The 26,584-nt window shown below is 47.3% G+C and overlaps 1 protein-coding gene across 5 annotated transcripts in view; it reads right to left on the minus strand.

The window, feature by feature from the left end:
* The window catches only part of GRTP1 (growth hormone regulated TBC protein 1), an 85,677-nt gene extending 61,734 nt beyond the window's left edge, over window positions 1-23,943 (minus strand). For 2 of the 5 annotated variants that reach the window (XR_012277800.1, XM_073664410.1), the window contains exons 1-3: window positions 11,689-11,850; window positions 7,851-7,924; window positions 532-683 (exon numbers count right to left, since the gene is read on the minus strand). Coding sequence is in view for 4 of the 5 variants with exons in the window: in XM_073664410.1 (XP_073520511.1) it covers window positions 532-683; window positions 7,851-7,891 (193 nt within the window). In the remaining variant the exon portion in view is untranslated. Of the gene's footprint in view, window positions 1-531; window positions 684-7,850; window positions 7,925-9,697; window positions 9,821-11,688; window positions 11,851-23,375; window positions 23,447-23,655 lie in introns of those variants that run through there. The other 3 variants (XM_073664411.1, XM_073664413.1, XM_073664412.1) reach the window with 3 other exon arrangements.
* Between the last annotated feature and the right edge of the window lie 2,641 nt (window positions 23,944-26,584).

A 26,584-nucleotide genomic window follows, 5' to 3' on the forward strand; every position in this document is an offset into this window, starting at 1 on the left:
TGACAAAATAGCAGATGCAGCCACACAGGTTAAGAAGGCAAAAATGTTCACCTGGTTACACCTTCCAACGGAGATCAGCAACATATGCTAACAGCAACTTAACAATAAGAGGTCTTACATAGTTTACTGGTCTGTCACTAAGTGTATAATGACAAAATAAAACATCAGATGCCATTCAAAAATAAATTCCCTGCAGGTGTAGTCAGCACAATCCAGAAATAATTTACTGCAAGCTGTATTCCGTATGTAGCATACTCACAAGAATGACTGCAATAAACTGTCTGTACATGACACCAGCAGAGATGTATGGAAACTTGTCTCCCAAAACCAATAAACAAGGTGTGTATTGTAATGGTTGCATGTAGAAATGTTATAATTGTGTGTAATATATATATATATATATATATATATATATATATATATATATATATATATATATATATATATATATATATATATATATATATATATATATATATACATATATATACACATACACACACACACACACACACACACACACTTTATTACCTTTGATGCTCTTCTCTAGTCTTGTTGACTTCTGCATCATTTTAGACCACTTCCTAGCTCTTCTTGTAAGGACAGTCACATATCGGGAATAAAAGTCCTCATAAGAAGCATAATCAAATCCGTCTGGTCTTTCAAATCCATAAGCATCGATCCTAGTATTGAAAACACATCATTATCTCAAAGAAGCAATTTTAAAAGGCACGTAAAATAAACATTAACAGTATGATGCACATTACCCATCTAGGTGCTTCTGATGCAATTATCCCTACAGTTAAAGGGATATTCCCATCTCAATATCTTATCACAATATGTAGTTGGTATAGTTCTTCTAATGAGCTACTACAATGCCCTGCACATGTTGCATGCAACATAGCTTAGGTATCCATGGTTACAACCACTCATATAGTGATAGTTAGTTGTTAGTGGTCGCAACCATGGATACCGCTTATCAGAAGAACTATACTACATTTCTAATTGGAGGCATTTGCGAATATTATTATTATACCCACTACATATTGTGACAGGATATTGGAGCATTTGACTGCATTTAGACCCGAATTATTAGCACTAGAAATCCCAATTTTGCAGTTGGCTCAGGTATTAGGACTTGTGGTTGTAATACGGATGCTAAAATATGTCTACATTGCAGCCAACTGAATTAAACCAGCAACATTCTGATCAGTGTTTCTGCGTTGCAGGAACCAGTCACCCCAAAAATACAGTCTAATCTGTTGCAGAGCGAGGGGAGCGGAGTAGATTAATATATCGTTTTGTGAGAAAAGATTCACTATATCTTATATGTTTTAATCCTCTGCTCTTTCTGGGATTTTCTGTCTGGTGGTCGGTCCTAGCAGTGACTGACAGCTTTCTCTGTATGCACACTTATGAAAGGAAGGCTGTCAGTCACCGATAGGACTGTGGCGCCCCTGAGGGTTCAGTCACCACAGAGGTACTGCACCTCACCCAGAGGTGTGGTGTCTCCTTCTCTCAGGTAAGAAGGGAGTGCTGCCCGGAACCCCAATACTACACTGCTCCAGGCCGGCTGGAAGGGCAAGATGCACTGTGTTCCTGCTGAGCCCTGTCACTGGCTGGAGTGGGGGGGGGGGGGGGGAACCAGTAGTGGGTGTGGGTGGAGGATGCAGAACAAGGGGAGCACTTTTATAGGAGTATAAAAAAGGGACCAGCCGTGTTACTCCAGGTCTCGGCTGGAAAACCGGAGGCTTCTGCACTACCATGGTGAAGTTGCCACAGTCTCACCCTAGTCACCGTGAAGGGCATCAAGTAGGTCCGGGAACTCTAGGTTGCCCAGAGGGACTTCAGAGCACCCGATCGGGACTGTGTGTGGGGAAGCGCAGGGCAGGAGGGAGAAGACCCAGCGCGAGAAGTCGGTCTAGTAAGGAACATAAAGAAAGCGGGGATCCGTCAAGCGCTCTTGATATACTTGAGAAAGTGCTGGACCCCTTATCTGGTAGACGCAGTGCGACGCGGGAGGCTGACACCCGTACAGTGTACCTGAGGAACCTGAACAGAACTGTGAGTAAACTCGGATGACTGCACTCCACTGCCTCCGTCAGTTATTTCCTCTGCGCCATCTCTCCTGCACCACAAGCCCCAGCATCACAAGCATCTGCACCTACTCTGCCCTGGGGCCCGCTCTACCTGTGGGGAGCCGTTCCAACTCAGCTGCCCTACTAACCGCCCCAGAGGTCTGAAGCAGCACTGGTATCTATTACCAGAAACCACAGGTGGCGTCACAAACACTTTCTAAGAATTACAAATCCCATATAAATATATTCAATCCCCCTTTTTGTTGACCACCCTGGGCCACGGACCGGGCCGCCGCCACTGTGACATATCCCTCCCCCAGCATCTACAGGCCCGGCACCGAGACCACCCACCAGACAGAAAATCCAAGACACAGCAGAGGATTAAATGACTAGAACGCCTCTAACTGAATCTTTTTCCCTCACAACACTACATAATCAATATACTCCGCTTCCCCTGCCCTGTAGAAAGTTATTGTAAATGTAATATTCAGAATAGAATAGTCAGTGCCGGGCCATTATTAACCCAGAAATATTACAGTACAGAAGGAGATGGGCACATTGGAAGGTTGTGATACTCATACTAGTTTCTAGTTATGTTTTTTGCATTTTTTTATATATTGGACACTAAAAGCTACAGACCTTCACATTTCTCAGTGAGTCTCTCCTTACTGCTGAATGACAGAGAAAACAGTCACTTCTAATATTACAACCTAGCTTAACAGAAAGCAGCAATCTGATCTGTGGTTTCATTTATTTTTAAAGTTGCCTATTGTCCCCTTAAGGTCCCCATACACAGACGAACGTCAGCTGAACCAGCCGATATGGACTGTCTTGGCCTGCATATGGGGAGCCAGCAGACATGCCCATTTCGGAGTGGCAGTTGAATTGTTCTTGAGATAAGCAAGCCGTTGGCAGACGTGTCCGTGGCGGCTTTCTCACAGAGCACAGGAGTACTCGGCCAAGCGAGCACTGCGGTATATGGTAGAGTCAGCTGATATGACGGTCATTCGAACCATAGGGAGAAACGTTCGTCCAACAGATAACTAAGTGAATGCCCAGCCTTAGACACCTCAGTACAGAGCTCAGGGACTACATGGCACACTTCAGACGTAGAAAAGGAAGCTCTAACACTGTGCGATGCAATTGTATGGGGAAGCTTAGCCGGTAAATGGCATACAAGTGCACACCGGCGGCATGATACACGTGTGGCACAAGTCTAGTCCATTATAGATGGTGTATATTCTGCTTGTAAACCTAGAAACATTTCCCATTGTACATTGGACTGTGTGAACACTGCCTTAAAAGACACTAGTTCTAATCTAGGCATTAAAACATTGCTGAATATTATTTTTGTGCAAATACTGTGAAACTTTATACAATTAGGCAATCGTCTTGTCACTTTTAAAAAGTGGTGGGAAAGTGGGCACAGTTAGCCATGCAAAGAGGTCTAAACCAGATTTAGGAATTACGCCTTTTTAAAAATGTGAATCTTTCAGTCCACTACAGGGATGGGGTAAAAAGCAGAATACTGTCTCCAAGAGGTCTTATGTGCTATATTCATCAACGGCAATGTAGTTGTGGCACAAGAACAAACTGAACTGGACTTCAAAAATCTCCCCCCCTACAGACCACCAAATGTAACTGTGCTAATCAATTCAGAGCCAAAGTCTTCACGCCACATAAATTATCACAGAGACCTGTGAACTCTGGCTATTTTAGAAAATAAGTGCAATCTACAATTTTGGGGACTCTTTGCTTGGAACTCTACAAATGTGAATAAATTGACAACTGAGTGTTATTAATAGGGAGTGTGCTCTACACACCGACACTGTCCAATTAGTGCTAATAGTGCCAGAATGACCCGGGAATGGTAACACCCAGTAATCAATTTATCCATAAATTGCTAGAAAGAATAACAGAGGAGCAGCACAATACTTCGCTATAAGAAAAGATGCTCCAGAATTGTTGTTTTATGAGGAATGGTGATAAATCCTCTTAAAAGGGTTTCACACTACTGGACATCAACTTAATAGCCCTAGCGTGCATAATAAAATAAAGATATTTACCTCCCGAACCAGCACTATTCCTCTGATGTCAGCGCGGTGTTCGTGGGTCACATGATATAAATTATGTCATGTGATGGCTGCATCAATCAGCGGCCACCTATTGGCTGCAGCGGTCACAGTTTTGTCTAAGAATGTTATTTCATGAAGTATTTCCTGAGGCTAAACAGTAAATGACATTCCGGCATCTTAGGACAGGTGCAGACGGCCATAGATTCTCATCGGAGAGAATCAGGACGATTATGCAAATCACACTCAGATCAAACCGTGATAAGAGTTTGATCAGTGTCAACATAGTGTGCTCAGATTCTCTCAGATGAGAGAATCAGATCACACTGAAGGGAAGATGGAAAGCAAAAATTCCCCAGCTCCTCCATTCTGTCAGTCCGTTGAAACCGGAATGCACTCTGATGTCATCCGAGTGCAGCCCAATGATTTCCACGCACTCATTGACTTGCACGGCCAAGTGTGATCTGAATGACGCATCAAACTCTGTCATGCAGTTTTCCTTGGGGAGGGAGAAAAAAAATAAAATAAACACGTGCACGGCCCCATAGAATAAAATTGGTCCGCGTGCGATCTGATATTTTAGTCGGATTGCACTCGGGCCGATAATATGGTCGTCTGCACGAGCCCTTAAGTTCCCTTTACAAAGACCGATTTACAGGCCGACATCTGTCCCCACACAGCACTATGTTATTGGCAGCATATTCCCCGTTTACATGGAGATGAGCTGCCAACAATAATGGTTTTTATAGTGGCATAAACAAACCCATTTCCCCTATTAACTAGCATTTTCCTGGCTTGTGTGCCATCCTGTTGACACCGTAAATGGTAAATCAGAAACAAACAATCTTATGAACAATTGTTCAGATTTTCATCCTGCCTAAATGCACCTTCTAAATTGTTTATTTCCTACAGTTTCAATTTTGCAAAAAAAGTATTGCAAACTGTTAAAATCAAAAAGGATGTCTCACCTCTCTTTACCAGCACTGTATAAACATAATAAAGTCAGGTGGTACTCATCCTCCCCAGGTCCAGCACTGGCTCTCAGCATCTGCTTTGGGTGCTGTGTATTGGCTGCAGTGGTAATATCACGACTCCAGAGCAAATCCCCACTGCAGCTTGGCTTGTGCCATCTACATCGGCTGAGCTCAGTGATTGGCTGCAGGGGTGATGTGCCGTCATCACTGTACCCAATACAAAGAGCTGGAGTGAGTGACATCTGTGGTTTTTTTTTATTTTTATTTAACACGACGCTAGTTAATAGAGGAGAGAAACGCTTTTATCATTACAAGAGAAAGTTGCACTCAGGATTTGTTCCTGTCCCCAAAACAGATACGATTTGTAAAGCCAAATATTATATTTAAAGGGATTGGATAATTTAAAAAACATTTGTAGCAATTGCTATAGAGCTGTATATATAATCAATTTACTTGCATGTGCAAATTTTTCTTTTATTGATGAAATCACACCAAGGTTTAGCCATCCTTTGGTTACTCCGATCATGGCTCCTGCCCATGGCTGCAGATGGACAGGCATGCGCCCACACAAGGCATGCAGCCCCTTCCAAGTTGCCTGGGCTAGATTCATGACCTGTGCAATGTGTTAATATGGAGGAGTCTGTATGATCACATGTCCATGCAAATTGCTTTTCTCTATGTGGACATCAGCACAGAACACACTCAAAAATTGTGTGGGGAAAATATTTCCCAGAAGAGTAGATCCATGTCAGTCTCCAGCCATCATGGGGCTGCTGGACAGCTTCACAATACACAGGCTGAGCCGCCTGACCATCATGTATAGGAGGCCAGGATCTTTCCACTAACCCAGTGCCTCCACGTACTTTATTGAGCAGTTACTGAATGGTAACCTCATTACAGCGGGTAATGTGTGGTATCCACTTAGTAACGAACACAGCAGCTCTGGGTTAGTGGAAAGAGTGAGATCTTGCTCTCCACAGTGAGTGGCATGGAGGGTTGTGGGATCTGGCTCTGCATGCCGGGATTACTGGAAAGTTGGGTGCTTTCGAGGGACATTAGGAGCACTTCCGTGGGATTTTGTCACCAGATTATATTTAGACAAATCACCATTCTGGGTGCACATGGTTTCATTAAATTAAAAAGGCCCCAGATTGGGGAGTTAAAAAGTACCTAACACACTAGACTAAAGTCAACCAAACCCACCGAAGTCGGCTGACAGTCTACTGTGTACAGGGGCCTCCTGACTCATCACATGTAATTAAGAGTCGAGTTTAATGCCCGACCCTTTTATTATTAAGGGAAGCTGTCAATAGGTTTATGCTGCTCGGACCACGGACACCAAGAATCAGAGCCTGCAGCCTGGTATGCCTCTCTGAAGAGCTGCAGTGAATCAGAAAAAACGGTTTAAAATGACGTAAGGGCAGAATAAGGGGGAGACTTGACTAGTCTGTCGCGGGCCTGGTTGGCTAATTTATGGCTTGCTCCAGTAGATCGACAGGTCTCTTATTCATGCTGCCTTTGGTTCCTTTTAATGCGTTTTCTCCTCCATAAACATGAATGTTTGTGTGTATGGAGAGTCAAGAGAGAGCGCGAGCTGTCAGATTACCAATAGTGTGGCCAACCGCTATCTAATGTGCTGGTGGTTTTTTAAGTTCTGTAAGGCAAACAAAATATTTTGCTTTTAAAACAAATAGTGGAGCTGACCTGTCCCTAAAGGGAATCTGTCACCAGGTGTTTGTTATCACATCAGAGCCGGATGATGTATGGGCAGAGACCCTGATCCCAGTGATGTGTCACTTATTGCACTGGTTGCTGTGATTGAGATAAAGATCGAGTATAAAAAAAATGACTTATCTACCGCAGATCTAGCAGTTCTCTGAATGACCCCGTCCACACCACTGATGGCAGCTTTCCGCCCCTATGCAGAATGCATTCACTCAGTGGTGGGGTTATACAGAGCTCATGAATATGGAGGACTAAATGGCAGCAGGTTTACTAGTCCTCTTGTAATAAAATCATGCTTTTATCAGCAGATTATCATCAATACTACAGCAAGCAGCCCAGTAAGTGACATTGCTGGAATCAGAGTTTCTGTCTCTATAATATGCTGCTCTCATATTAGGTGGCAAAAACATGATGACAAATTCCTTTTAAATAGAGAGGGATATTCAAGTGACAGATCCGCTTTAAGAAACTACACAAACATTAATAGTCATACAGTTCTATTGGTTTTTGCCTGGGCAAATATGCAATTCAGAACTGAAAGAAAACAGTTCCTCCCTGAAGCTACAATTCACCTTTTCCCCCATACAGGTTCCCAAAACAGAGACGCAATTACCAACATCTCAGTCATTGTGAGGTACGTCAGCTCTGCACACAAGCCCTGACATTGACGGGAATACACGTAATCAAAGTGGCAATGAGTAAAGGTAGTCATAAATGGGTGGGACGGGACATCTCCGAATACACATGTACGAACCAGGAAACAGACCTGCGAAGGACTGTATGCGGCCCCAACACATATCCCACCTTATAGACAGCTTGTGAGCAGGGTCCTCACTCCTTCTGTAACTGATGAACTGTTACTTTGTAAGGTCTGATATTATCTGTACACGCCCTCGCTTAATTGTAAAGGGTTGTGGAATATGTTAGAGCAATACAAATAAAATTATAATTATTATTCACCAGCACTAAGCTTCTAGATAGGACTATAGGGAAGGACTTACCTGGGGATTCGGTCCCTCGCCGCATCATTAGACGTGTCCATTGAGAAGTGAATTCAAGCAACAGCACCGGATTACTGAAAGACACAACACCAGATTACTACTATGTACAGTTTTTACCGGAATATCATTAGTCGTACAATGGAATAAACACAAAGTGTAAACCAGATTTATGAATTACATTGTTCTTTTGTCAACCTTCAAATCAAAGGGTGGGACCACATGCAATGGCCATTGTTCTGCCATGGGTGGGCAGCGCTTCAGCCACAATATGTGGTCGGACCCCAGCACACCACAGTTTCATGCTGTGATAAAGTAGCACTGGAGTATTAGGTTTGCCTTGTTATAGGCACATCACACATGGTTGCATAGGATGTAGCAGTGTCAGGGTCATTTAAAGCATCAGACGGCAGAAAACTGCCATGAAAAGTTTGCACATTTTTAAGCAGCAGGTAGCTGCACATAAAGTTTTTACATTTTTACACCAGCTTTGGCAACTTTTTGAAAAAGCAAGTGAAGCTTTAAAAAAAGAAAGAAGCAGAAATGCATTCTTTGTCACTTGCACACGTGTAGCCAAAAGATGTGCCAAAGTCATTAAAAAGTGAATATTGCTACAGATGACTTTGGGTCAGGACTGGCGTACAGAAATGATGAACTCCTTTCATTGGTATTTTTAGAGAACGGCATGTACACAGCATTCCCGCTTGTGGTGTTCGGTTTTGTAATTAAACTCAGCTTGCTTTAAGTAAGGTGGTTTTTCTAGTGTGCCCCCTCAGAGCGGTCCATATACAGACGTCTGAACCCAGCCTGACAGTATGTTCCCATGGATCCAAAAATAAAAAAAAATAAATTAAAAATTCCAGTATGTGGTGTAAAAATTTGTATTTCTTTATTGAACCATAGTTAAAAACACGTCGCCATGTGCCACAGTCAACGCTAGATCCCACGTGTTTTGGGTGTATCCATCATTAAACGGGTTGTCCGGTCTTCTGAAGAAAGTCGGCAGTCATTTATTCTATGGTCCCGATTCATCAAGACCAGCATTGTTCAGGCCGGTCTTGATGACGAGATGTGCTGGAGTAAGACACTCCTGATTCATGATGAGGCGCACGCCTTAGATATCGGATAAGTAGCATACACCTCAGTGTGCGCCTCGCCACAAATCCTACTCCAGTCCCTGCTGGAATAAGATTTGTGGCTTAGCAAACGTCGCCAAGTCATGAATTTGACAAGTGGCAATTGATACGCCCCATCTAAGCTCTACCCACTTTGTCATAGCTGGAAAAAAACGGCGTAAAGGAACCCCCAAAATTGTAGTGTAGTCACAAGTTGTACCAAAATTATGCAGCTTTTCATGCAAGAATGCTATAAGACTGCAGACTTCTGAATCCTTACAGCATGCACATAGCACAAGGTCAGGATTCTCCAGTGAGAGTGGGTCACATAACTGCAAATGTGCGATTTGCATACATCCGACTATATTCCAAGCTTCACTGGTATTGAGCAAGGAAGAGCACTTCTGGATACATGTGATCTTGTGCCGACAAGATGGCATACTAGCGGTCAAGTGACAGCTGGAGATTCCTGACAGAGTGCGCGCTGTCAGGATTCAGACATCTGCAGTCACAAAAAAGGACTGCAGTCTTTTAGCAGAAGACCGGACAATCCTTTACTCATAGCTACAGATCAAATGTAACACATATTTGTAAAACAAAATGACCTATGGGCATAATTGGAGAAAACACATGACCGAAAGTAACAGAGAAATGTACATGTCAGTTCCATGATATTACAGTCAATTAAGTCAGATTACAAAAGGGAAAGGGAGAGACTATGGAAGAGTTAGATACCTGGTAGAAGTGTATTAGCAGATGAGAAAGGTGTGTGTCATGGTGTATGGCTAGGCTTATGGGGCGAGCCCAGAAACAGGCTGGGTGATCACCTGACCTGTGACATGCGGCGTGCACAGCTGCTAAGTAAAAGGCAAGAAGTTTCTCAATGAGCCATCAGGTCACATGACCAGCAAAGTCTAAGGTGCGCCACACCCACGGGAGAGCCACATTGCATACAACTCCCAGGAATCAAAGGAGGATATAAATATCTGCGCCGGTGACCGAGGACCTCACATCCATCCAGTGTGAACAGTCACAGAACACCACATGTGTATGCATCCGACATGAGGATAGAATGATATCAAGTGTGAACAGTCCCATAAAGCAGCACATGTGTATGCATCCTACAGGAGGAAAAAGTACAAACAGATATATAGAACACTGCCTGTGTGTGCATGCTGCAGCTGGAAAGAAACATATCCAATGTGAAAGGCCACACAAAGTAATAAAGTACCACATAGGTGGATAAGAAAAAAAAAATTATATATTATATATCTCCTGTGTGAACAGTGAAAACACACAGATCACTAGATAGGAGTATACATGCTAGATGATAGAATTGTCTAGTGTGAATAGCCGCATAGAGTACTATATGGGAGTGCAGGCTACATCCATGCTTACCATGGGTCATATCCGCTGTAACATCAGCAGCCGCACAAATTGCTGGAAATATTCTTTGCGGAAATGCTGTAGGTTTTCAGCGCATTTTACTCTTTGCATTACAATGGGTGAAATACCCAAGCAAGTCTCTATACATTGACATGCTGCAGATTTCATGTGTGTCGCACCAATCCATTTATGCTGCCATGTTATCCACATTAAGGTGTTGAGATTTGAGTGATATTTCATGGTTTCTGTCATATGTAGCAGATTTTCTGTCTGGAAAACCAGTTTGTAAAACCTGCGACATAACTGCCCCATGGAGATGATCAGGTCAGAAGTGACCAGTTTTTGCCCTTATGTTATTCCCGCTGCTCTACTGAGTATTCTGTCCATATGGTCCAGAGATATGGGCCGTTTTATGGTCTTACAAAGGGGGCTCAACAGAACAGAGTGTGACAATTGGGGCTCGATAACAATCATCTGTTATACAGATCTGTAAAATGTTTCGCACAATCTGCTGGGGCCTATATTGTGCCTTATTAAAAATAGCGATTTTTCTTATGGATTCTTCCAGCATCCGATCATGGCGTTCTGTATTACAGAGGTATTTTAGGCTGGTACACAGAATGCCTATGGGTCCACATTTGCCCATGCCATCACTCCCCTCCCCCACACACGGTTCAATGTAGAAATATTAACAAGTATTAACCCTTCTGCATACAGAACTCTGGCTTCATTTCCAAGAAGAAAAAAGTTATTACAGTCGGCTTTAGTTGTTTCTGCTCAGTGAACGGGTTACAATCAGTATCAAAATGGACCAGCTTAAAAAGAGAAAAAAAAATTAAGGCCAAGTTCACACAACTATATTTTTGGTTTGAGTTCTATTCAGTGAAAAAAAATCAGATAGCACAAGACAGCATGCAGACCAGGGTTATTCTATGGGGCAGTGAAAATTAGAGAATTTTTTTTTTCCACAGACCGAATCTGCACTTAAAAAAAAACAAAAACACAACAAAACGCAGCATGCACTGATGACACGATCTACATTAAAACGCATCACCTCCGGTCTCATCAGAATGAAGATCCCTGGTGCTTATACAGTATATCCCATAAATATAAGGTGACCATAGTTATACTGTACATGTAACATGGTATCACACTCATATTAGCCCATGTATAATACTGGGGACGCCACACAAACTTTCCCATACATCACCAAGTCGTCACCACTGCCCACATAGGGTTAATCGAGCTGCGGGGGAATGAGACACGAGAGAGCAGCAGAGCAGCCCGCACCTGTCCCCGCACTGACAGCTGAGCGCCGCTCACACTCCGCTCACTGTTACCTGAGGGGGAATGTGGCGCTACCGCTCACACCGCGCCGAGGTCTCCTCCACGTCCATGTCCTCGCCACAAGCCCGCACTCCTAGCCGGCACTTTTCTTCTTCAAAGCCAAGTGTCAATCATTCGGCCAGAGGTGTGGCCTGTAGTGGGAGCACAGAGAAGGCGGAGCCTCCGGGAGGCGGGCACAGCCTAGAATAAGCTCGGAGGAGAGTGGCAGGTTGTGCCGGGAGTCTCAGATGACGCTGTGTGAAGTGACTCACTGGCTCCTGTTCCCGGGATGTCTCTCTCCAGCCGGCACTGACAGCGAGCACTGGTGCTGACCTGGGGACATGCTGCCTGCTGCAGACCCTCTGCCCCTGCTGACGTGGGGACATGCTGCCTGCTGCAGACCCTCTGCCCCTGCTGACCCGGGGACATGCTGCCTGCTGCAGACCCCCTGCCCCTGCTGACCCGGGGACATGCTGCCTGCTGTACACCCTCTGCCCCTGCTGACCTGGGGACATGCTGCCTGCTGCAGACCCTCTACTCCTGCTGACCTGGGGACATGCTGCCTGCTGCAGACCCCCTGCCCCTGCTGACCTGGGGACATGCTGCCTGCTGCACACACTCTGCCCCTGCTGACCTAGGGACATGCTGCCTGCTGCAGACCCTCTACTCCTGCTGACCTGGGGACATGCTGCCTGCTGCAGACCCCCTGCCCCTGCTGACCTGGGGACATGCTGCCTGCTGCAGACCCCCTGCCCCTGCTGACCTGGGGACATGCTGCCTGCTGCAGACCCCCTGCCCCTGGGGACATGCCGCCTGCTGCAGACCCCCTGCCCCTGCTGACCTGGGGACATGCCGCCTGCTGCAGACCGTCTGCCCCTGCTGACCCGGGGACATGCCGCCTGCTGCACACCCTCTGCCCCTGCTGACCCGGGGACATGCTGCCTGCTGCACACCCTCTGCCCCTGCTGACCCGGGGACATGCTGCCTGCTGCACACCCTCTGCCCCTGCTGACCCGGGGACATGCTGCCTGCTGCACACCCTCTGCCCCTGCTGACCCGGGGACATGCTGCCTGCTGCACACCCTCTGCCCCTGCTGACCCGGGGACATGCTGCCTGCTGCACACCCTCTGCCCCTGCTGACCCGGGGACATGCTGCCTGCTGCACACCCTCTGCCCCTGCTGACCCGGGGACATGCTGCCTGCTGCACACCCTCTGCCCCTGCTGACCCGGGGACATGCTGCCTGCTGCACACCCTCTGCCCCTGCTGACCCGGGGACATGCTGCCTGCTGCACACCCTCTGCCCCTGCTGACCCGGGGACATGCTGCCTGCTGCACACCCTCTGCCCCTGCTGACCCGGGGACATGCTGCCTGCTGCACACCCTCTGCCCCTGCTGACCCGGGGACATGCTGCCTGCTGCACACCCTCTGCCCCTGCTGACCCGGGGACATGCTGCCTGCTGCAGACCCTCTGCCCCTGCTGACATGGGGACGTGTTTCCCCCTGCACACTCTCTGCATCTCTCATGCTGTCCCTGCTGACCTGGGGACATGCTGCCTGCTGCAGACCCTCTGCCCTTGCTGATCTGGAGACATGCTGCCTGCTGCAGACCCTCTGCACCTGATGACCTGGGGACATGCTGCCTGCTGCAGACCCTCTGCCCTTGCTGATCTGGAGACATGCTGCCTGCTGCAGACCCTCTGCCCCTGCTGACATGGGGACGTGCTGCCCGCTGCACACTCTCTGCATCTCTCATGCTGTCCCTGCTGACCTGGGGACATGCTGTCTTCTGCACACCCTCTGCCTCTGCTGATCTGGGGACATTCTGCCTGCTGCTCACACTCTGCCTCTCTCATGCTGTCCCTGCTGACCTGGGGACATGCTGCCTGCTGCAGACCCTCTACTCCTGCTGACCTGGGGACATGCTGCCTGCTGCAGACCCTCTACTCCTGCTGACCTGGGGACATGCTGCCTGCTGCAGACCCTCTACTCCTGCTGACCCGGGGACATGCTGCCTGCTGCAGACCCTCTACTCCTGCTGACCTGGGGACATGCTGCCTGCTGTACACCCTCTGCCCCTGCTGACCTGGGGACATGCTGCCTGCTGCAGACCCTCTACTCCTGCTGACCTGGGGACATGCTGCCTGCTGCAGACCCTCTACTCCTGCTGACCTGGGGACATGCTGCCTGCTGCAGACCCCCTGCCCCTGCTGACCTGGGGACATGCTGCCTGCTGCACACACTCTGCCCCTGCTGACCTGGGGACATGCTGCCTGCTGCAGACCCCCTGCCCCTGGGGACATGCCGCCTGCTGCACACACTCTGCCCCTGCTGACCTGGGGACATGCTGCCTGCTGCAGACCCTCTACTCCTGCTGACCTGGGGACATGCTGCCTGCTGCACACCCCCTGCCCCTGATGACCTGGGGACATGCTGCCTGCTGCACACACTCTGCCCCTGCTGACCTGGGGACATGCTGCCTACTGCACACACTCTGCCCCTGCTGACCTGGGGACATGCTGCCTGCTGCAGACCCTCTACTCCTGCTGACCTGGGGACATGCTGCCTGCTGCAGACCCTCTACTCCTGCTGACCTGGGGACATGCTGCCTGCTGCAGACCCCCTGCCCCTGCTGACCTGGGGACATGCTGCCTGCTGCAGACCCCCTGCCCCTGGGGACATGCCGCCTGCTGCAGACCCCCTGCCCCTGCTGACCTGGGGACATGCTGCCTGCTGCACACCGTCTGCCCCTGCTGACCCGGGGACATGCTGCCTGCTGCACACCGTCTGCCCCTGCTGACCCGGGGACATGCTGCCTGCTGCACACCGTCTGCCCCTGCTGACCCGGGGACATGCTGCCTGCTGCACACCGTCTGCCCCTGCTGACCCGGGGACATGCTGCCTGCTGCACACCGTCTGCCCCTGCTGACCCGGGGACATGCTGCCTGCTGCACACCCTCTGCCCCTGCTGACCCGGGGACATGCCTGCTGCACACCCTCTGCCCCTGCTGACCCGGGGACATGCTGCCTGCTGCACACCCTCTGCCCCTGCTGACCCGGGGACATGCTGCCTGCTGCACACCCTCTGCCCCTGCTGACCCGGGGACATGCTGCCTGCTGCACACCCTCTGCCCCTGCTGACCCGGGGACATGCTGCCTGCTGCACACCCTCTGCCCCTGCTGACCCGGGGACATGCTGCCTGCTGCACACCCTCTGCCCCTGCTGACCCGGGGACATGCTGCCTGCTGCAGACCCTCTGCCCCTGCTGACCCGGGGACATGCTGCCTGCTGCAGACCCTCTGCCCCTGCTGACATGGGGACGTGCTGCCCGCTGCACACTCTCTGCATCTCTCATGCTGTCCCTGCTGACCTGGGGACATGCTGCCTGCTGCAGACCCTCTGCCCTTGCTGATCTGGAGACATGCTGCCTGCTGCAGACCCTCTGCACCTGATGACCTGGGGACATGCTGCCTGCTGCAGACCCTCTGCCCTTGCTGATCTGGAGACATGCTGCCTGCTGCAGACCCTCTGCCCCTGCTGACATGGGGACGTGCTGCCCGCTGCACACTCTCTGCATCTCTCATGCTGTCCCTGCTGACCTGGGGACATGCCGCCTGCTGCACACACTCTGCCCCTGCTGACCTGGGGACATGCCGCCTGCTGCACACACTCTGCCCCTGCTGACCTGGGGACATGCCGCCTGCTGCACACACTCTGCCCCTGCTGACCTGGGGACATGCCGCCTGCTGCAGACCCCCTGCCCCTGCTGACCTGGGGACATGCCGCCTGCTGCAGACCCCCTGCCCCTGCTGACCTGGGGACATGCCGCCTGCTGCAGACCCCCTGCCCCTGCTGACCTGGGGACATGCTGCCTGCTGCAGACCCCCTGCCCCTGGGGACATGCCGCCTGCTGCAGACCCCCTGCCCCTGGGGACCTGGGGACATGCCGCCTGCTGCAGACCCCCTGCCCCTGCTGACCTGGGGACATGCCGCCTGCTGCAGACCCCCTGCCCCTGCTGACCTGGGGACATGCTGCCTGCTGCAGACCCCCTGCCCCTGCTGACATGCTGCCTGCTGCAGACCCCCTGCCCCTGCTGACCCGGGGACATGCTGCCTGCTGCAGACCCCCTTCCCCTGCTGACCCGGGGACATGCTGCCTGCTGCACACCGTCTGCCCCTGCTGACCCGGGGACATGCTGCCTGCTGCACACCGTCTGCCCCTGCTGACCCGGGGACATGCTGCCTGCTGCACACAGTCTGCCCCTGCTGACCCGGGGACATGCTGCCTGCTGCACACAGTCTGCCCCTGCTGACCCGGGGACATGCTGCCTGCTGCACACAGTCTGCCCCTGCTGACCCGGGGACATGCTGCCTGCTGCACACCCTCTGCCCCTGCTGACCCGGGGACATGCTGCCTGCTGCACACCCTCTGCCCCTGCTGACCCGGGGACATGCTGCCTGCTGCACACCCTCTGCCCCTGCTGACCCGGGGACATGCTGCCTGCTGCACACCCTCTGCCCCTGCTGACCCGGGGACATGCTGCCTGCTGCACACCCTCTGCCCCTGCTGACCCGAGGACATGCTGCCTGCTGCACACCCTCTGCCCCTGCTGACCCGGGGACATGCTGCCTGCTGCACACCCTCTGCCCCTGCTGACCCGGGGACATGCTGCCTGCTGCACACCCTCTGCCCCTGCTGACCTGGGGACATGCTGCCTGCTGCACACCCTCTGCCCCTGCTGACCTGGGGACATGCTGCCTGCTGCACACCCTCTGCCCCTGCTGACCTGTGGACATGCTGCCTGCTGCACACCCTCTGCCCCTGCTGACCTGGGGACATGCTGCCTGCTGCATACCCTCTACCCCTGCTGACCTGGGGACATGCTGCCTGCTGCAGACCCTCTGCACCTGATGACCTGGGGACATGCTGCCTGCTGCAGACCCTCTGCCCTTGCTGATCTGGAGACATGCTGCCTGCTGCAGACCCTCTGCCCCTGCTGACATGGGGACGTGCTGCCCGCTGCACACTCTCTGCATCTCTCATGCTGTCCCTGCTGACCTGGGGACATGCTGTCTTCTGCACACCCTCTGCCTTTGCTGATCTGGGGACATTCTGCCTGCTGCTCACACTCTGCCTCTCTCATGCTGTCCCTGCTGACCTGGGGACATGCTGCCTGCTGCAGACCCTCTACTCCTGCTGACCTGGGGACATGCTGCCTGCTGCAGACCCTCTACTCCTGCTGACCTGGGGACATGCTGCCTGCTGCAGACCCTCTGCCCTTGCTGACCTGGGGACATGCTGCCTGCTGCAGACCCTCTGCCCTTGCTGACCTGGGGACATGCTGCCTGCTGCAGACCCTCTGCCCTTGCTGACCTGGGGACATGCTGCCTGCTGCAGACCCTCTGCCCTTGCTGAACTGGGGACTTGTTGCCTGCTGCAGACCCTCTGCCCCTGCTGACCTGGGGACATGCTGCCTGCTGTAGACCCTCTGCCTCTACTGACCTGGGGACATGCTGCCTGCTGCAGACCCTCTACCCCTGCTGACCTGGGGACATGCTGCTTGCTGCACACCCTCTGCCTCTTTCATCCTGACCTGGGGGCATGCTGCCTGCTGCACACCCTCTGCCTCTCTTTTACTGACAGTCCCGTCACATTTAAACCCATTGTCTGTTTTTTTTTTTTACATGCCTATAAAAATAAAAAGTAAGCCTAAAAGAAAAATAATGCATTTAGCTGAAAAAAAGCCTTCTTGTAGTTCAGTCTTCAGGAAAAATAAAAAAAAATGGTTTGAGTCTTGGAATGCCCCCCCCCCCCAAATAATATTTTTTTTATTTTTTCCATTGTCCAAGAAGTAGCAAAATGTACATGTGAAGATCCGGGGTCTTCCGTGGGCGTGATACTACTCAGACAACACAGGGTGAGGGTAAAACAGTGTGGCAATACTTTATTGAACCACCCAACGGACAATAAACAGATAGAACAGTTCCAGCAAATACCCTAGATGGTGCAAAATTACACAGTCTCACCCTTCTGCTCACCTGCCGGGGATAGAACAACTGCGACTTTGGGACTTACAGGGCTAACTACCTCAACCAGCGGGCCCCCACAGAGAGGAGATAGCGGCAAGCTTAGGAAGCTGACAGTCCATCGAGGTACAAGGGCAGGAGACCCGAGGGTCCCACCCTGGTCTCTCTGAGAGTTTTCATGGAGCCAGATGACCCAATCTGGCTTCTCTTGAACGTCTCCATGGGTTCCAGGCGACCGGAGGGTCCCACCTGGCAACCCCAAACAACATATCCATGGGGCCAGATGACCTCATTGTCCCAACCTGGTCCCCTCAAATGTATCCATGGGTTCTCTGATGGTCAATGGCGCAGATCTGTATCCTTCCAGTCAGGGCCATATACCCTTAGGCTGTAGAATCCAAATCTGTGCCTCTCTGGATCGAGCAATGCTATCCATCTGCTGTCCTGAAAAATGTCTGATCTTTGATTCTCTTTGCAGCAGGATAGAAAACCCCTTTTTATATTTACATATGTGGCTAAGGTTATCAGTCACAGGTCGACGGGAAAGGTGCAGCGCTCAGGTCTCATTGTTTGAGCATTTAATGAATTTGTGTAGTTTGTCCTCCTGTTTTGTGAGTCAACAAGCCACAGGGTCCACACAATGGTCAATCAACATATTTAGCAAACATTCATTATTCTTACCCTGAGTCACTGTACTTCTTGACCAGCCAAAGAAACACATACATTCCAAAGTCAACACAAACACAAAAGTGTAATTCTCTTGGCTTAACAAATCTAGACGTCTGGCTGATTAAGATTAGAAGCTGTTTCGTCACAGTACATATTACCAAAACTATACATTTGAAAATTTGACAATGTTTGTACGTGTAAAGGCATTAATCCTAAATTTAGGAATCAAAATTGAGATTGCAATACATAGGCCATATGCCCCAGCCCTAGTTTGCGATAGCTGCTCAAAAACTACTGCTTTTGCAGCTAGTATACTGTAATTGCAGCAATAAGCCGCAATTTGACTGCACAGTGTGAATACACATGGGGTGCAAAAGTTTTTAGGCATGCGTGGAAAAAATACTGCAAAGTAAATGCTTTCAAAAATAGAAGTGTTAAGGTTAAGTGCACATGTAGTGTTTTTGATGAGTTTTCGCGGCGGTTTTTTGCGGAAATGCATCAAAAATACTTGATAATCGGTCTGCCAGCTAATGCACCCCCTGAGAAAGGCTTATGCCGAAACGCGCGTCGGGGGAGGTGCAGTGTGTGGCGGGACTGGACCCTATGAGACTAAGGTAATATAATGCAATGGTTATACTGCCATGGTTATGTGGGATAATATAATCAATGTAAATCGATGACATATAGCCATATGACCTATAAATAGCATGTGACTTCTCACATTTTGTACTTTATATTAAGTATACCCACTGCATGTCCTTATATTCAATAACCTAAATACATTAATCCAGTACCCACCGCCATAAGCACTTTAGTTGTTATTTTTATGGGGGAGGCGATCTATGTGGTTGGTTTAAACTTCAAGTTATTGAGATAATATGTTATGTGGATTGTATAATATATGCAAATTAAGCAACATAGCCTATAGATAGCACCTGATTTATTATATTGTGTACTATGTAGTGTGCATACCCTCTGCATATTTCTGGATTTAATATATCAGTCCAATATATACCACTATGAGCACCTTAGGTGTTGGTTTTTATTCATTTGTCTGACGCACTTTATTCCATTTGTCTATAATCATGACATTAATAAAGATATTTATACATTTTTTCACATATTGATGACCTAGTACCGTTCATTTTTTTGACCCTCGGGTCGCCCTCCTTTCTGATAGCGCATAGAGCGGTTGGTCTATAAAACAGTCCCTATAGTAGCATAAAACAATATGGTTTCTGTCTATATGACTATGCTACGGTTTTCTCGAAGTTCTCTTTTATCAGCTAATGCAATGGCAATCCTGATGTGCTGTTCACATGAGATGTGGAAATTTCCGCTCAGGATTGGCATTGTGTTTTAAAATGCAGGATATCCTTTCTATGCAGCATTTCCGCAGCATTTCCCACCCATTGACTTTAATTGAACCGCAGCAAATCCGCCGGTATAATATTTATACCTGCGGATTTGCTGCGGTTCAATTAAAGTCAATGGGCCGCGAAAATGCTGCATAGAGTGGTACTCGGGTCGGCTGGGGAGGATCAGCTGAGAGCTCACGTGACCTCCCTTTACAGCACCGATGCTGCGTGGGAGCATTCTCAAGAATGTTCCCACCAGTACTGATGCTGAGGTCTCAGGGGCTGATCAGCTGATGAACCCCAGTGACCTCACTCCTGCAGCAGCAATGTACACTGACAGGAGAGATTACACGGCTGTCAGTGTACATTCTGTCTTCTACAGCAGTGACATCAGTGATTGTTGATGTCACTGCTGTAGAAGTGACCCGGATCGCTAAGGAACAATGGTGAAAGCAGTAATCGTGGACTATGACGTGACGGCGGACAGGTGAGGGATATGGATGTTTTTTTATTTGAATTTATTTTTTTTTTTTTTTACAGAAGATCAAGGGCTTCGGAGACTGAGCGTGAAATAAAAAAAAAAAACCGTGTGTCACTTTATTTCATTAAAATACTTTATTCTGGCTGTGTCTTTTATTGAAAAAGCGGCAAAAACTTTACTACGCGGTTAGTAATGGGGGCGTCTTATAGACGCCCTCCATTACTAACCTGGGCTTCTCATCAGCCGCCAATACAAGGCTGACATGAACCCCAACCCCATTACCCCACTCGTCACTGCTACAAGGCAGTGAGAAGAGCGGAGGCTAAGCGCCAGATTTGGCGCATCTTATGGATGCGCCATTTCTGGGACTGCTGAGGGGTGATATTATTAGCCGCGGAGGGGGCTAGTATTCATGCCCCTTACCTGGCTATTAATATCAGCCCACAGCTGTCTGTTTAGCCTTTTCTGGTTAGATTTTATAGTGGGAGGGACCCTATGTCAATTTTTTTCTGTGCTTCCCCTGTAATCTAGCCAGTAAAGGCTAAACAAACTCCTGTGGGCGGTTATTAATAGCCAGGGAACAGTTTTGGCTAATGGCCCCTTCCCCGACTTCTAATATCTACCCCCAGCGGTCGGCTTTCCCTCTGCTGGTTATGAGAATGACGCGGGAGCCTACACCATATATATATATTTTTTTTTTAAATTACGCTATGTGCCCACGACATGGATGTAGCACCGCTTTGGACGCAGCATATTTTTGCTGTGTCCAAAACGGTGCATTCTATTGAACGCAGGTAAATCCACATGTGTTCATTAAACCATGCGGATTTACTGCATTCAATACATTCTAATGGTCAAATTTCTGTTGCAGAGACTAGCGATTCCACAAAAGAATTTGACATGCTGCGATCCTGAAAGACGCACCGCATGTCAGTGTCCACAGGTGATCCATAGCCTCAGATGCATGCATAGTGGACATGGGATTCTAGAAATACCATCCACTATACTGTAACATCTGGACGCTGCGGGTTTGACGCTGCATAAGCACGCAGCATCAAACCCGCAGCGGCTCCTGATCATGGCCACATACCCAAACTCACCCGCAGCATGTCAATTTCTGTAGTGGACACGCTAGTCTCCGATGCAGATTTTGACTGATTGAAGTGTCATTATATGCGGTGGATTCACATGTACCGACAACAAAAGTGCAGCATTAAAACACTGCGTTTTGGGCGCAGCAAAAATAGGCTGTGTCCAAAGTGCTGCTTGTTGCTGTTCGTGGGGACGTAGCAGCTAACGAAACAGCTGTGAGCTTTTAATAATAGCCAGGGACCATGTTTGCCTAATGGCACCTTCCTGGGCTAAAAATAGCAGCTCACAGCGGCCCCAGAAATTACATGAATGGAAATGCTAATGAAGATTGGGAAAATGGCATTAGCTGACACCTAGCTCTTTTGTTTGGTGATGACAAGGTGTCAATCAGACCCTGTCATCATCAAACGTAATTAAAGTAAAGAGTTAAATAAACACACAGACACAGAGCAAACACTTTATATGAAATCCAACCGACACATTCTTAAATTAACCAATATACTCACCCCAGTTCTGATGGTAATCCAAGGGTTAACGCAATGTCCCACATTCCTTTTCAAATAACTTTATGTAGCTCCAAAAAGCATTTATTGATGTACAAAAACGCATTAAAAAAATGTGTCAAAAACATGTCAAAATGGCGGCAAAACGTGTCTTTTTTCCACAGTGTTTTTCCTGCCAAGGAGATGCAGAAATGCAGAAATTTCTGCTTCAAATCCTGAACGTGCTCACATACGCTTAATAGTTAATCAATTAATAAAATGCAAAGTGAACGAACAAAGGCTATGTGCACACGTTCAGGAATTGCTTGCAGAAATCTCTGCAGCGTTTCTGCACCTCTTGGCAGCAAAAATGCTGCGGAAAATCCGCAGCATTTTACATGCGTTTTTTGTGCATTTTTGCCTGCGCATTTGCCATGCGTTTTTCCAATGCATTGTATAGGCAAAAATGCATGTGGAAACGCACAAAGAATGGACATGCTGCGTTCTTTTCCGCACATGAAATCTGTTCAGGAAAATTCCTGATCATGTGCACAGAACTTGCTAAATGTCATAGGAAGTCACGGGATAAGGTATGCAATGCGTTTTTGGCCCGTTTCCGTGCTGAAAAAACGCACCAAAAACGCACTGTGTGCACATAACCAAAGGAGAAATGTAAATCAAGTCAATATTTGGTGTGACCAGCTTTTGCCTTCAACACAGCATCAAATCTTCTAGGTATATGTGCACACAGATTTTGAAAAAACCCAGCAGGGAGGTAGTTCGAACATCTTGGAGACCTAACCACAGATCTTCTGTGGATGTAGACTTGTGCAAATCCTTGTGTCTCTTCATCTAGTCCCAGTCAGACTTCGTGAGCAGGGCTCTTTGAGGGCTATAACGTCACTTCTGGGACTCCTTGTTCTTCTGAAGATAGTTCTTGATGACATTGGCTGTGTGTTTGGGGTCATTGTCCTGTTGCAGAATAAATTTGGAGCCAATCAGTGGCCTCCCAGCTGCTCTTGCATGATAGATAAGTGTCTGCTTGCATTTTTCAGAAATGAAGACACAATTCTTGCCAAACCCTCAACTAATTTTGCTAATATACAGCCCCAAACTTGCAATAAACCTCCACCATGCTTCACTGTTGCCTGTGGACACTCATTATTGTACAGCTCTTCAGGCTTTCAGCAAACAAACTGGCTTCTATTACAGCCCAATATTTCAAATTCAGTCTAGAGAACAATCTGCCATTTTTCTTCACACAGTTCCCATTTTTTTCATGCACAGTTGAGTCATTTGGCCTTGTTTCCATGTCAATGGTATGGTTTCGGGTAGTAGATTGGTGAAGCTGGGTCCTACTGATTGCTGCCAATTCTGAGCTTATGGCACTGCTGGACATCTTTCAATTTCAAAGGGAACTAAGCATTATACATCTTTCATCTGCTGTACTTAGTTTCCTTGGCCAAACACTATCTACGGTCATCAACATTGCCATATCTTGGTATCCTTATAGGGAATTTGTCACCCCCTGGGACTTATCTGACCTCTAATATGGACATACAGGTGATAGAAATGTAAATCTATACGTACCTGTATGCCTCATATTAGAGATGTGATCCAGTCCCGGGCTCGCCTCCTATGTGAATTACAATGTGCAGTTGCAGCAGCCAAATCCAGGCACTGTGACATGCAGGGGAGGGGGGAAGCATTGTAATTCACATAGGAGGCGAGTCCGGGACTGGATCACATCAGAAACTTGTAGGAATAAAAAGACATTTCACAGCAACAATATGTAAAGAGAGGAGAGAACAAGGCGCAATGGGTGACTCAGTATTGCAATTGTTAGAGGGGTGTGGGGATGGCTACTAACCTTATGAAGTTGTGCACCTCTGCACAACCCCAGTGTAAAGCTCCACAAGCTCCGCTCTGTTGGTGGCTGTCATCTATTTCCAGCGGCGTTCACAGATCCTGATCTCTTGGTGGTATATCACGTGGTCAGGTTAGTAGCATGTAATGCCGAGATAGACGCCCAGCTTCACCAACACCCCCGGCAGCATTCCGGAGGGGTTAAGGCAGCGCAGCTTGGAAAACCAGGGTAGTGATTCTAATTAAATTGCTCCCACAGGTGAAAAAACAATAGGTTAAAGGCAGCTCTACCGCACCCATCCCTATCACAGAACCTGTGTATCAACAAATCCAAGAATACCAGCCAAGAGCCAAACAACGATTTCAGTTTAAATCTGATTACTACTTATGGTAAACCTACGCAAGTGTTATCCAGTTTATTAAAAAAATACTGGTTCATTTTAAGTAATGATCCAATATTAACTGGTCATTTACCGGAATTTCCTCATGTCATATATTGGAGGAGTAAAAATCTAGGAAACTATATAGCCCCTAGCAATACAACAATTGGTAGAAGACCGAACCATCCAGCTCCTATTAGCAATAATGGATGTTATAAATGTAATGTCCCTAAATGCTTATGCTGTCAATCCATTGATAACGGAGCCAAAACATTCGTCTCTGCGGTCACTGGAGAGATATATCCCATTCGCTTTAGACTTACATGTCAGTCCTCATATGTGATCTATCTGCTCCAGTGCACCTGCGGCCTGCAATACATTGGCCGCACTATCCAGGAAATGCACTCAAGATTAAATAAACATCACCAAAATATTAGAAACGGCTTTCCCCTACATAGCGTTTCTAATCATTTCTTAAAAGAACATCAAAAAAATCCTAATAACCTAAAACTAACTATCATTGATCATATAGTTGATACACACCCTGATAGACTAAATCGTCTCATTACACGTGAAAATTATTGGATTTTCAAAATGGGAACCTTGTCTCCTGAAGGTTTGAACCTTAATATAGAAAAGACAACTTTTTAAATAATTGTTTTCATATTTTAGCAAATTTATTATATATATCTTTTATATGGAGGAGGAGGGGGGAGGAGAGAGAGAAGGAGGGAAGAGGGGAAAGGAGAGAGGGAGGGGAGGAGGGAGGAGAGAGAGAAAGGAGAAAAATGTAAAGAAAATTTTTTTATTTTTTTTTATTTTTATTTTTTTTGGATTTTTTTTTTTTATTTATTTATTTATTTATTTTTTATTATTATTTTTTATTTTATATATTTTTTTTATTATTATTATTATTATTTTTTTTTATTTTTTTTTTTTTCTCTTTCCTTTCTTCGTCTACTTTTCCTAATTACAATTATAGAAACTGATTGTAATTTTATACTTTATATTTATGCATTGTTTTATGTTGTATGTAAAAATTATTATTATTATTATTTTATATAATCTAAAATATAGGGTGGTAGATGACAATATATCCTATGAAGTATTAAGATTATAGGATTCACAAGTTTTTTGCTTTTTTTTTACAGCGAATCCTTTTTATAAGAACCCTATATGCTTCATTAGGCATTATTTTATAACAATCCTTTTTACTCTATTGAGCATATATGAACTCAAGGGGTTAATATAGAGGTAATACTCTGTATCTGGCCCCGCCCCTTTTAAGTAATTGTATACCTAGTCAAATGTATATAAGGATCAATTGTTTGCTGCTTGTCACACCTGATGAAGGTGGCTGTGTCCACCGAAACGCGTTGTGTGTGTGTGTGTATTAATAAATCAGTCCTTTTAATATTTTTGCCCTGTTATTGGCGCTCTGGTACCGCTATTCATATTCACTGATTTCACAGCAACAAGACCTCTAATATGAGGCATACAGGTAGGTATAGATTTACATTACTATCACCTGTATGCCCATATTAGAGGTCAGATAAGTCCCAGGGGGTGACAGATTCCCTTTAATGCTGAGAAAAACAGGCAGATACTTATCCATAATGCAATTCTATCGGAGAGGCATCTGCCACATAAAGCCATTAGTATGGATGAGACTGACAAGGCTAGTCTGACATTCAGGTGCTACTTTATCGTACCATGTTATGGGCATTAAAGCTGGCTAATCATCAATACACATGTGTAATGACAAAGAATACAGCTCCTGCCGTTCTCCAGTGGTGAACCCATTCCATTTGTTGTGGTTGTGGATGAGGCGTTCCATCTGACCAGACATGATCTGAGACCCTATCCCCGCTGAGGTTTGGAACTCCGTCGCTGCAACTTTAATTACAGACTTGCCTGTGCCAGTTGAGTGGTTGGTGTAATGTGCCTTTGGGATTTTGTACCCAAAACGGAGGGTACTGATGGGTGTCCTCCAATTAAGCGAACAAAATTTAAATGCCGGAATTAAAGCCTGTGTCATCCTCCATAACTACATCGGTATCCACAAATGTCCAGTGCTTGTGGAAGATGATGTCCCAGATATTGCCCATAGATGCTGTGAACCTTCAGGTGCATAAAATATATGCTAGCTATTTTGTTATGCCAGAGGGAGAAACTCCCTGGCAAGACTCTTTTGATGCTTTGAATTTGTGATGTATGTCATATTGTCTATGATAAAGAACAATGTGTACTTTAAAAAATGTATGTTGTATAATATATTTTGATGAAACCTTGAATTGAGAGAAAAATAATGAAGAGAAAGGGACACAGTCAACTCAAATAACTGTTTTATTGATCAAATATCTCCCAAAAGGAAATCAAAGCCATCTTTTGGCAACTGTAAACTATGTAAAAAAAACAACGGCCATTTTTGCCACTAAAGAAAACAAAAATGTTGACAGAAAGGAAACATATACATTATAATAACTAGACAAGGATCTCGATAGAGGGGCAGGACTGGGGGAAATCATGAGGGTGGGTGCCTGGGTGAGGTGG

This window comes from Phyllobates terribilis, unplaced genomic scaffold, assembly GCF_046119375.1.
Source record: "Phyllobates terribilis strain yellow unplaced genomic scaffold, ASM4611937v1 Scaffold_2__4_contigs__length_985480577, whole genome shotgun sequence".
NCBI lineage: Eukaryota > Metazoa > Chordata > Amphibia > Anura > Dendrobatidae > Phyllobates > Phyllobates terribilis.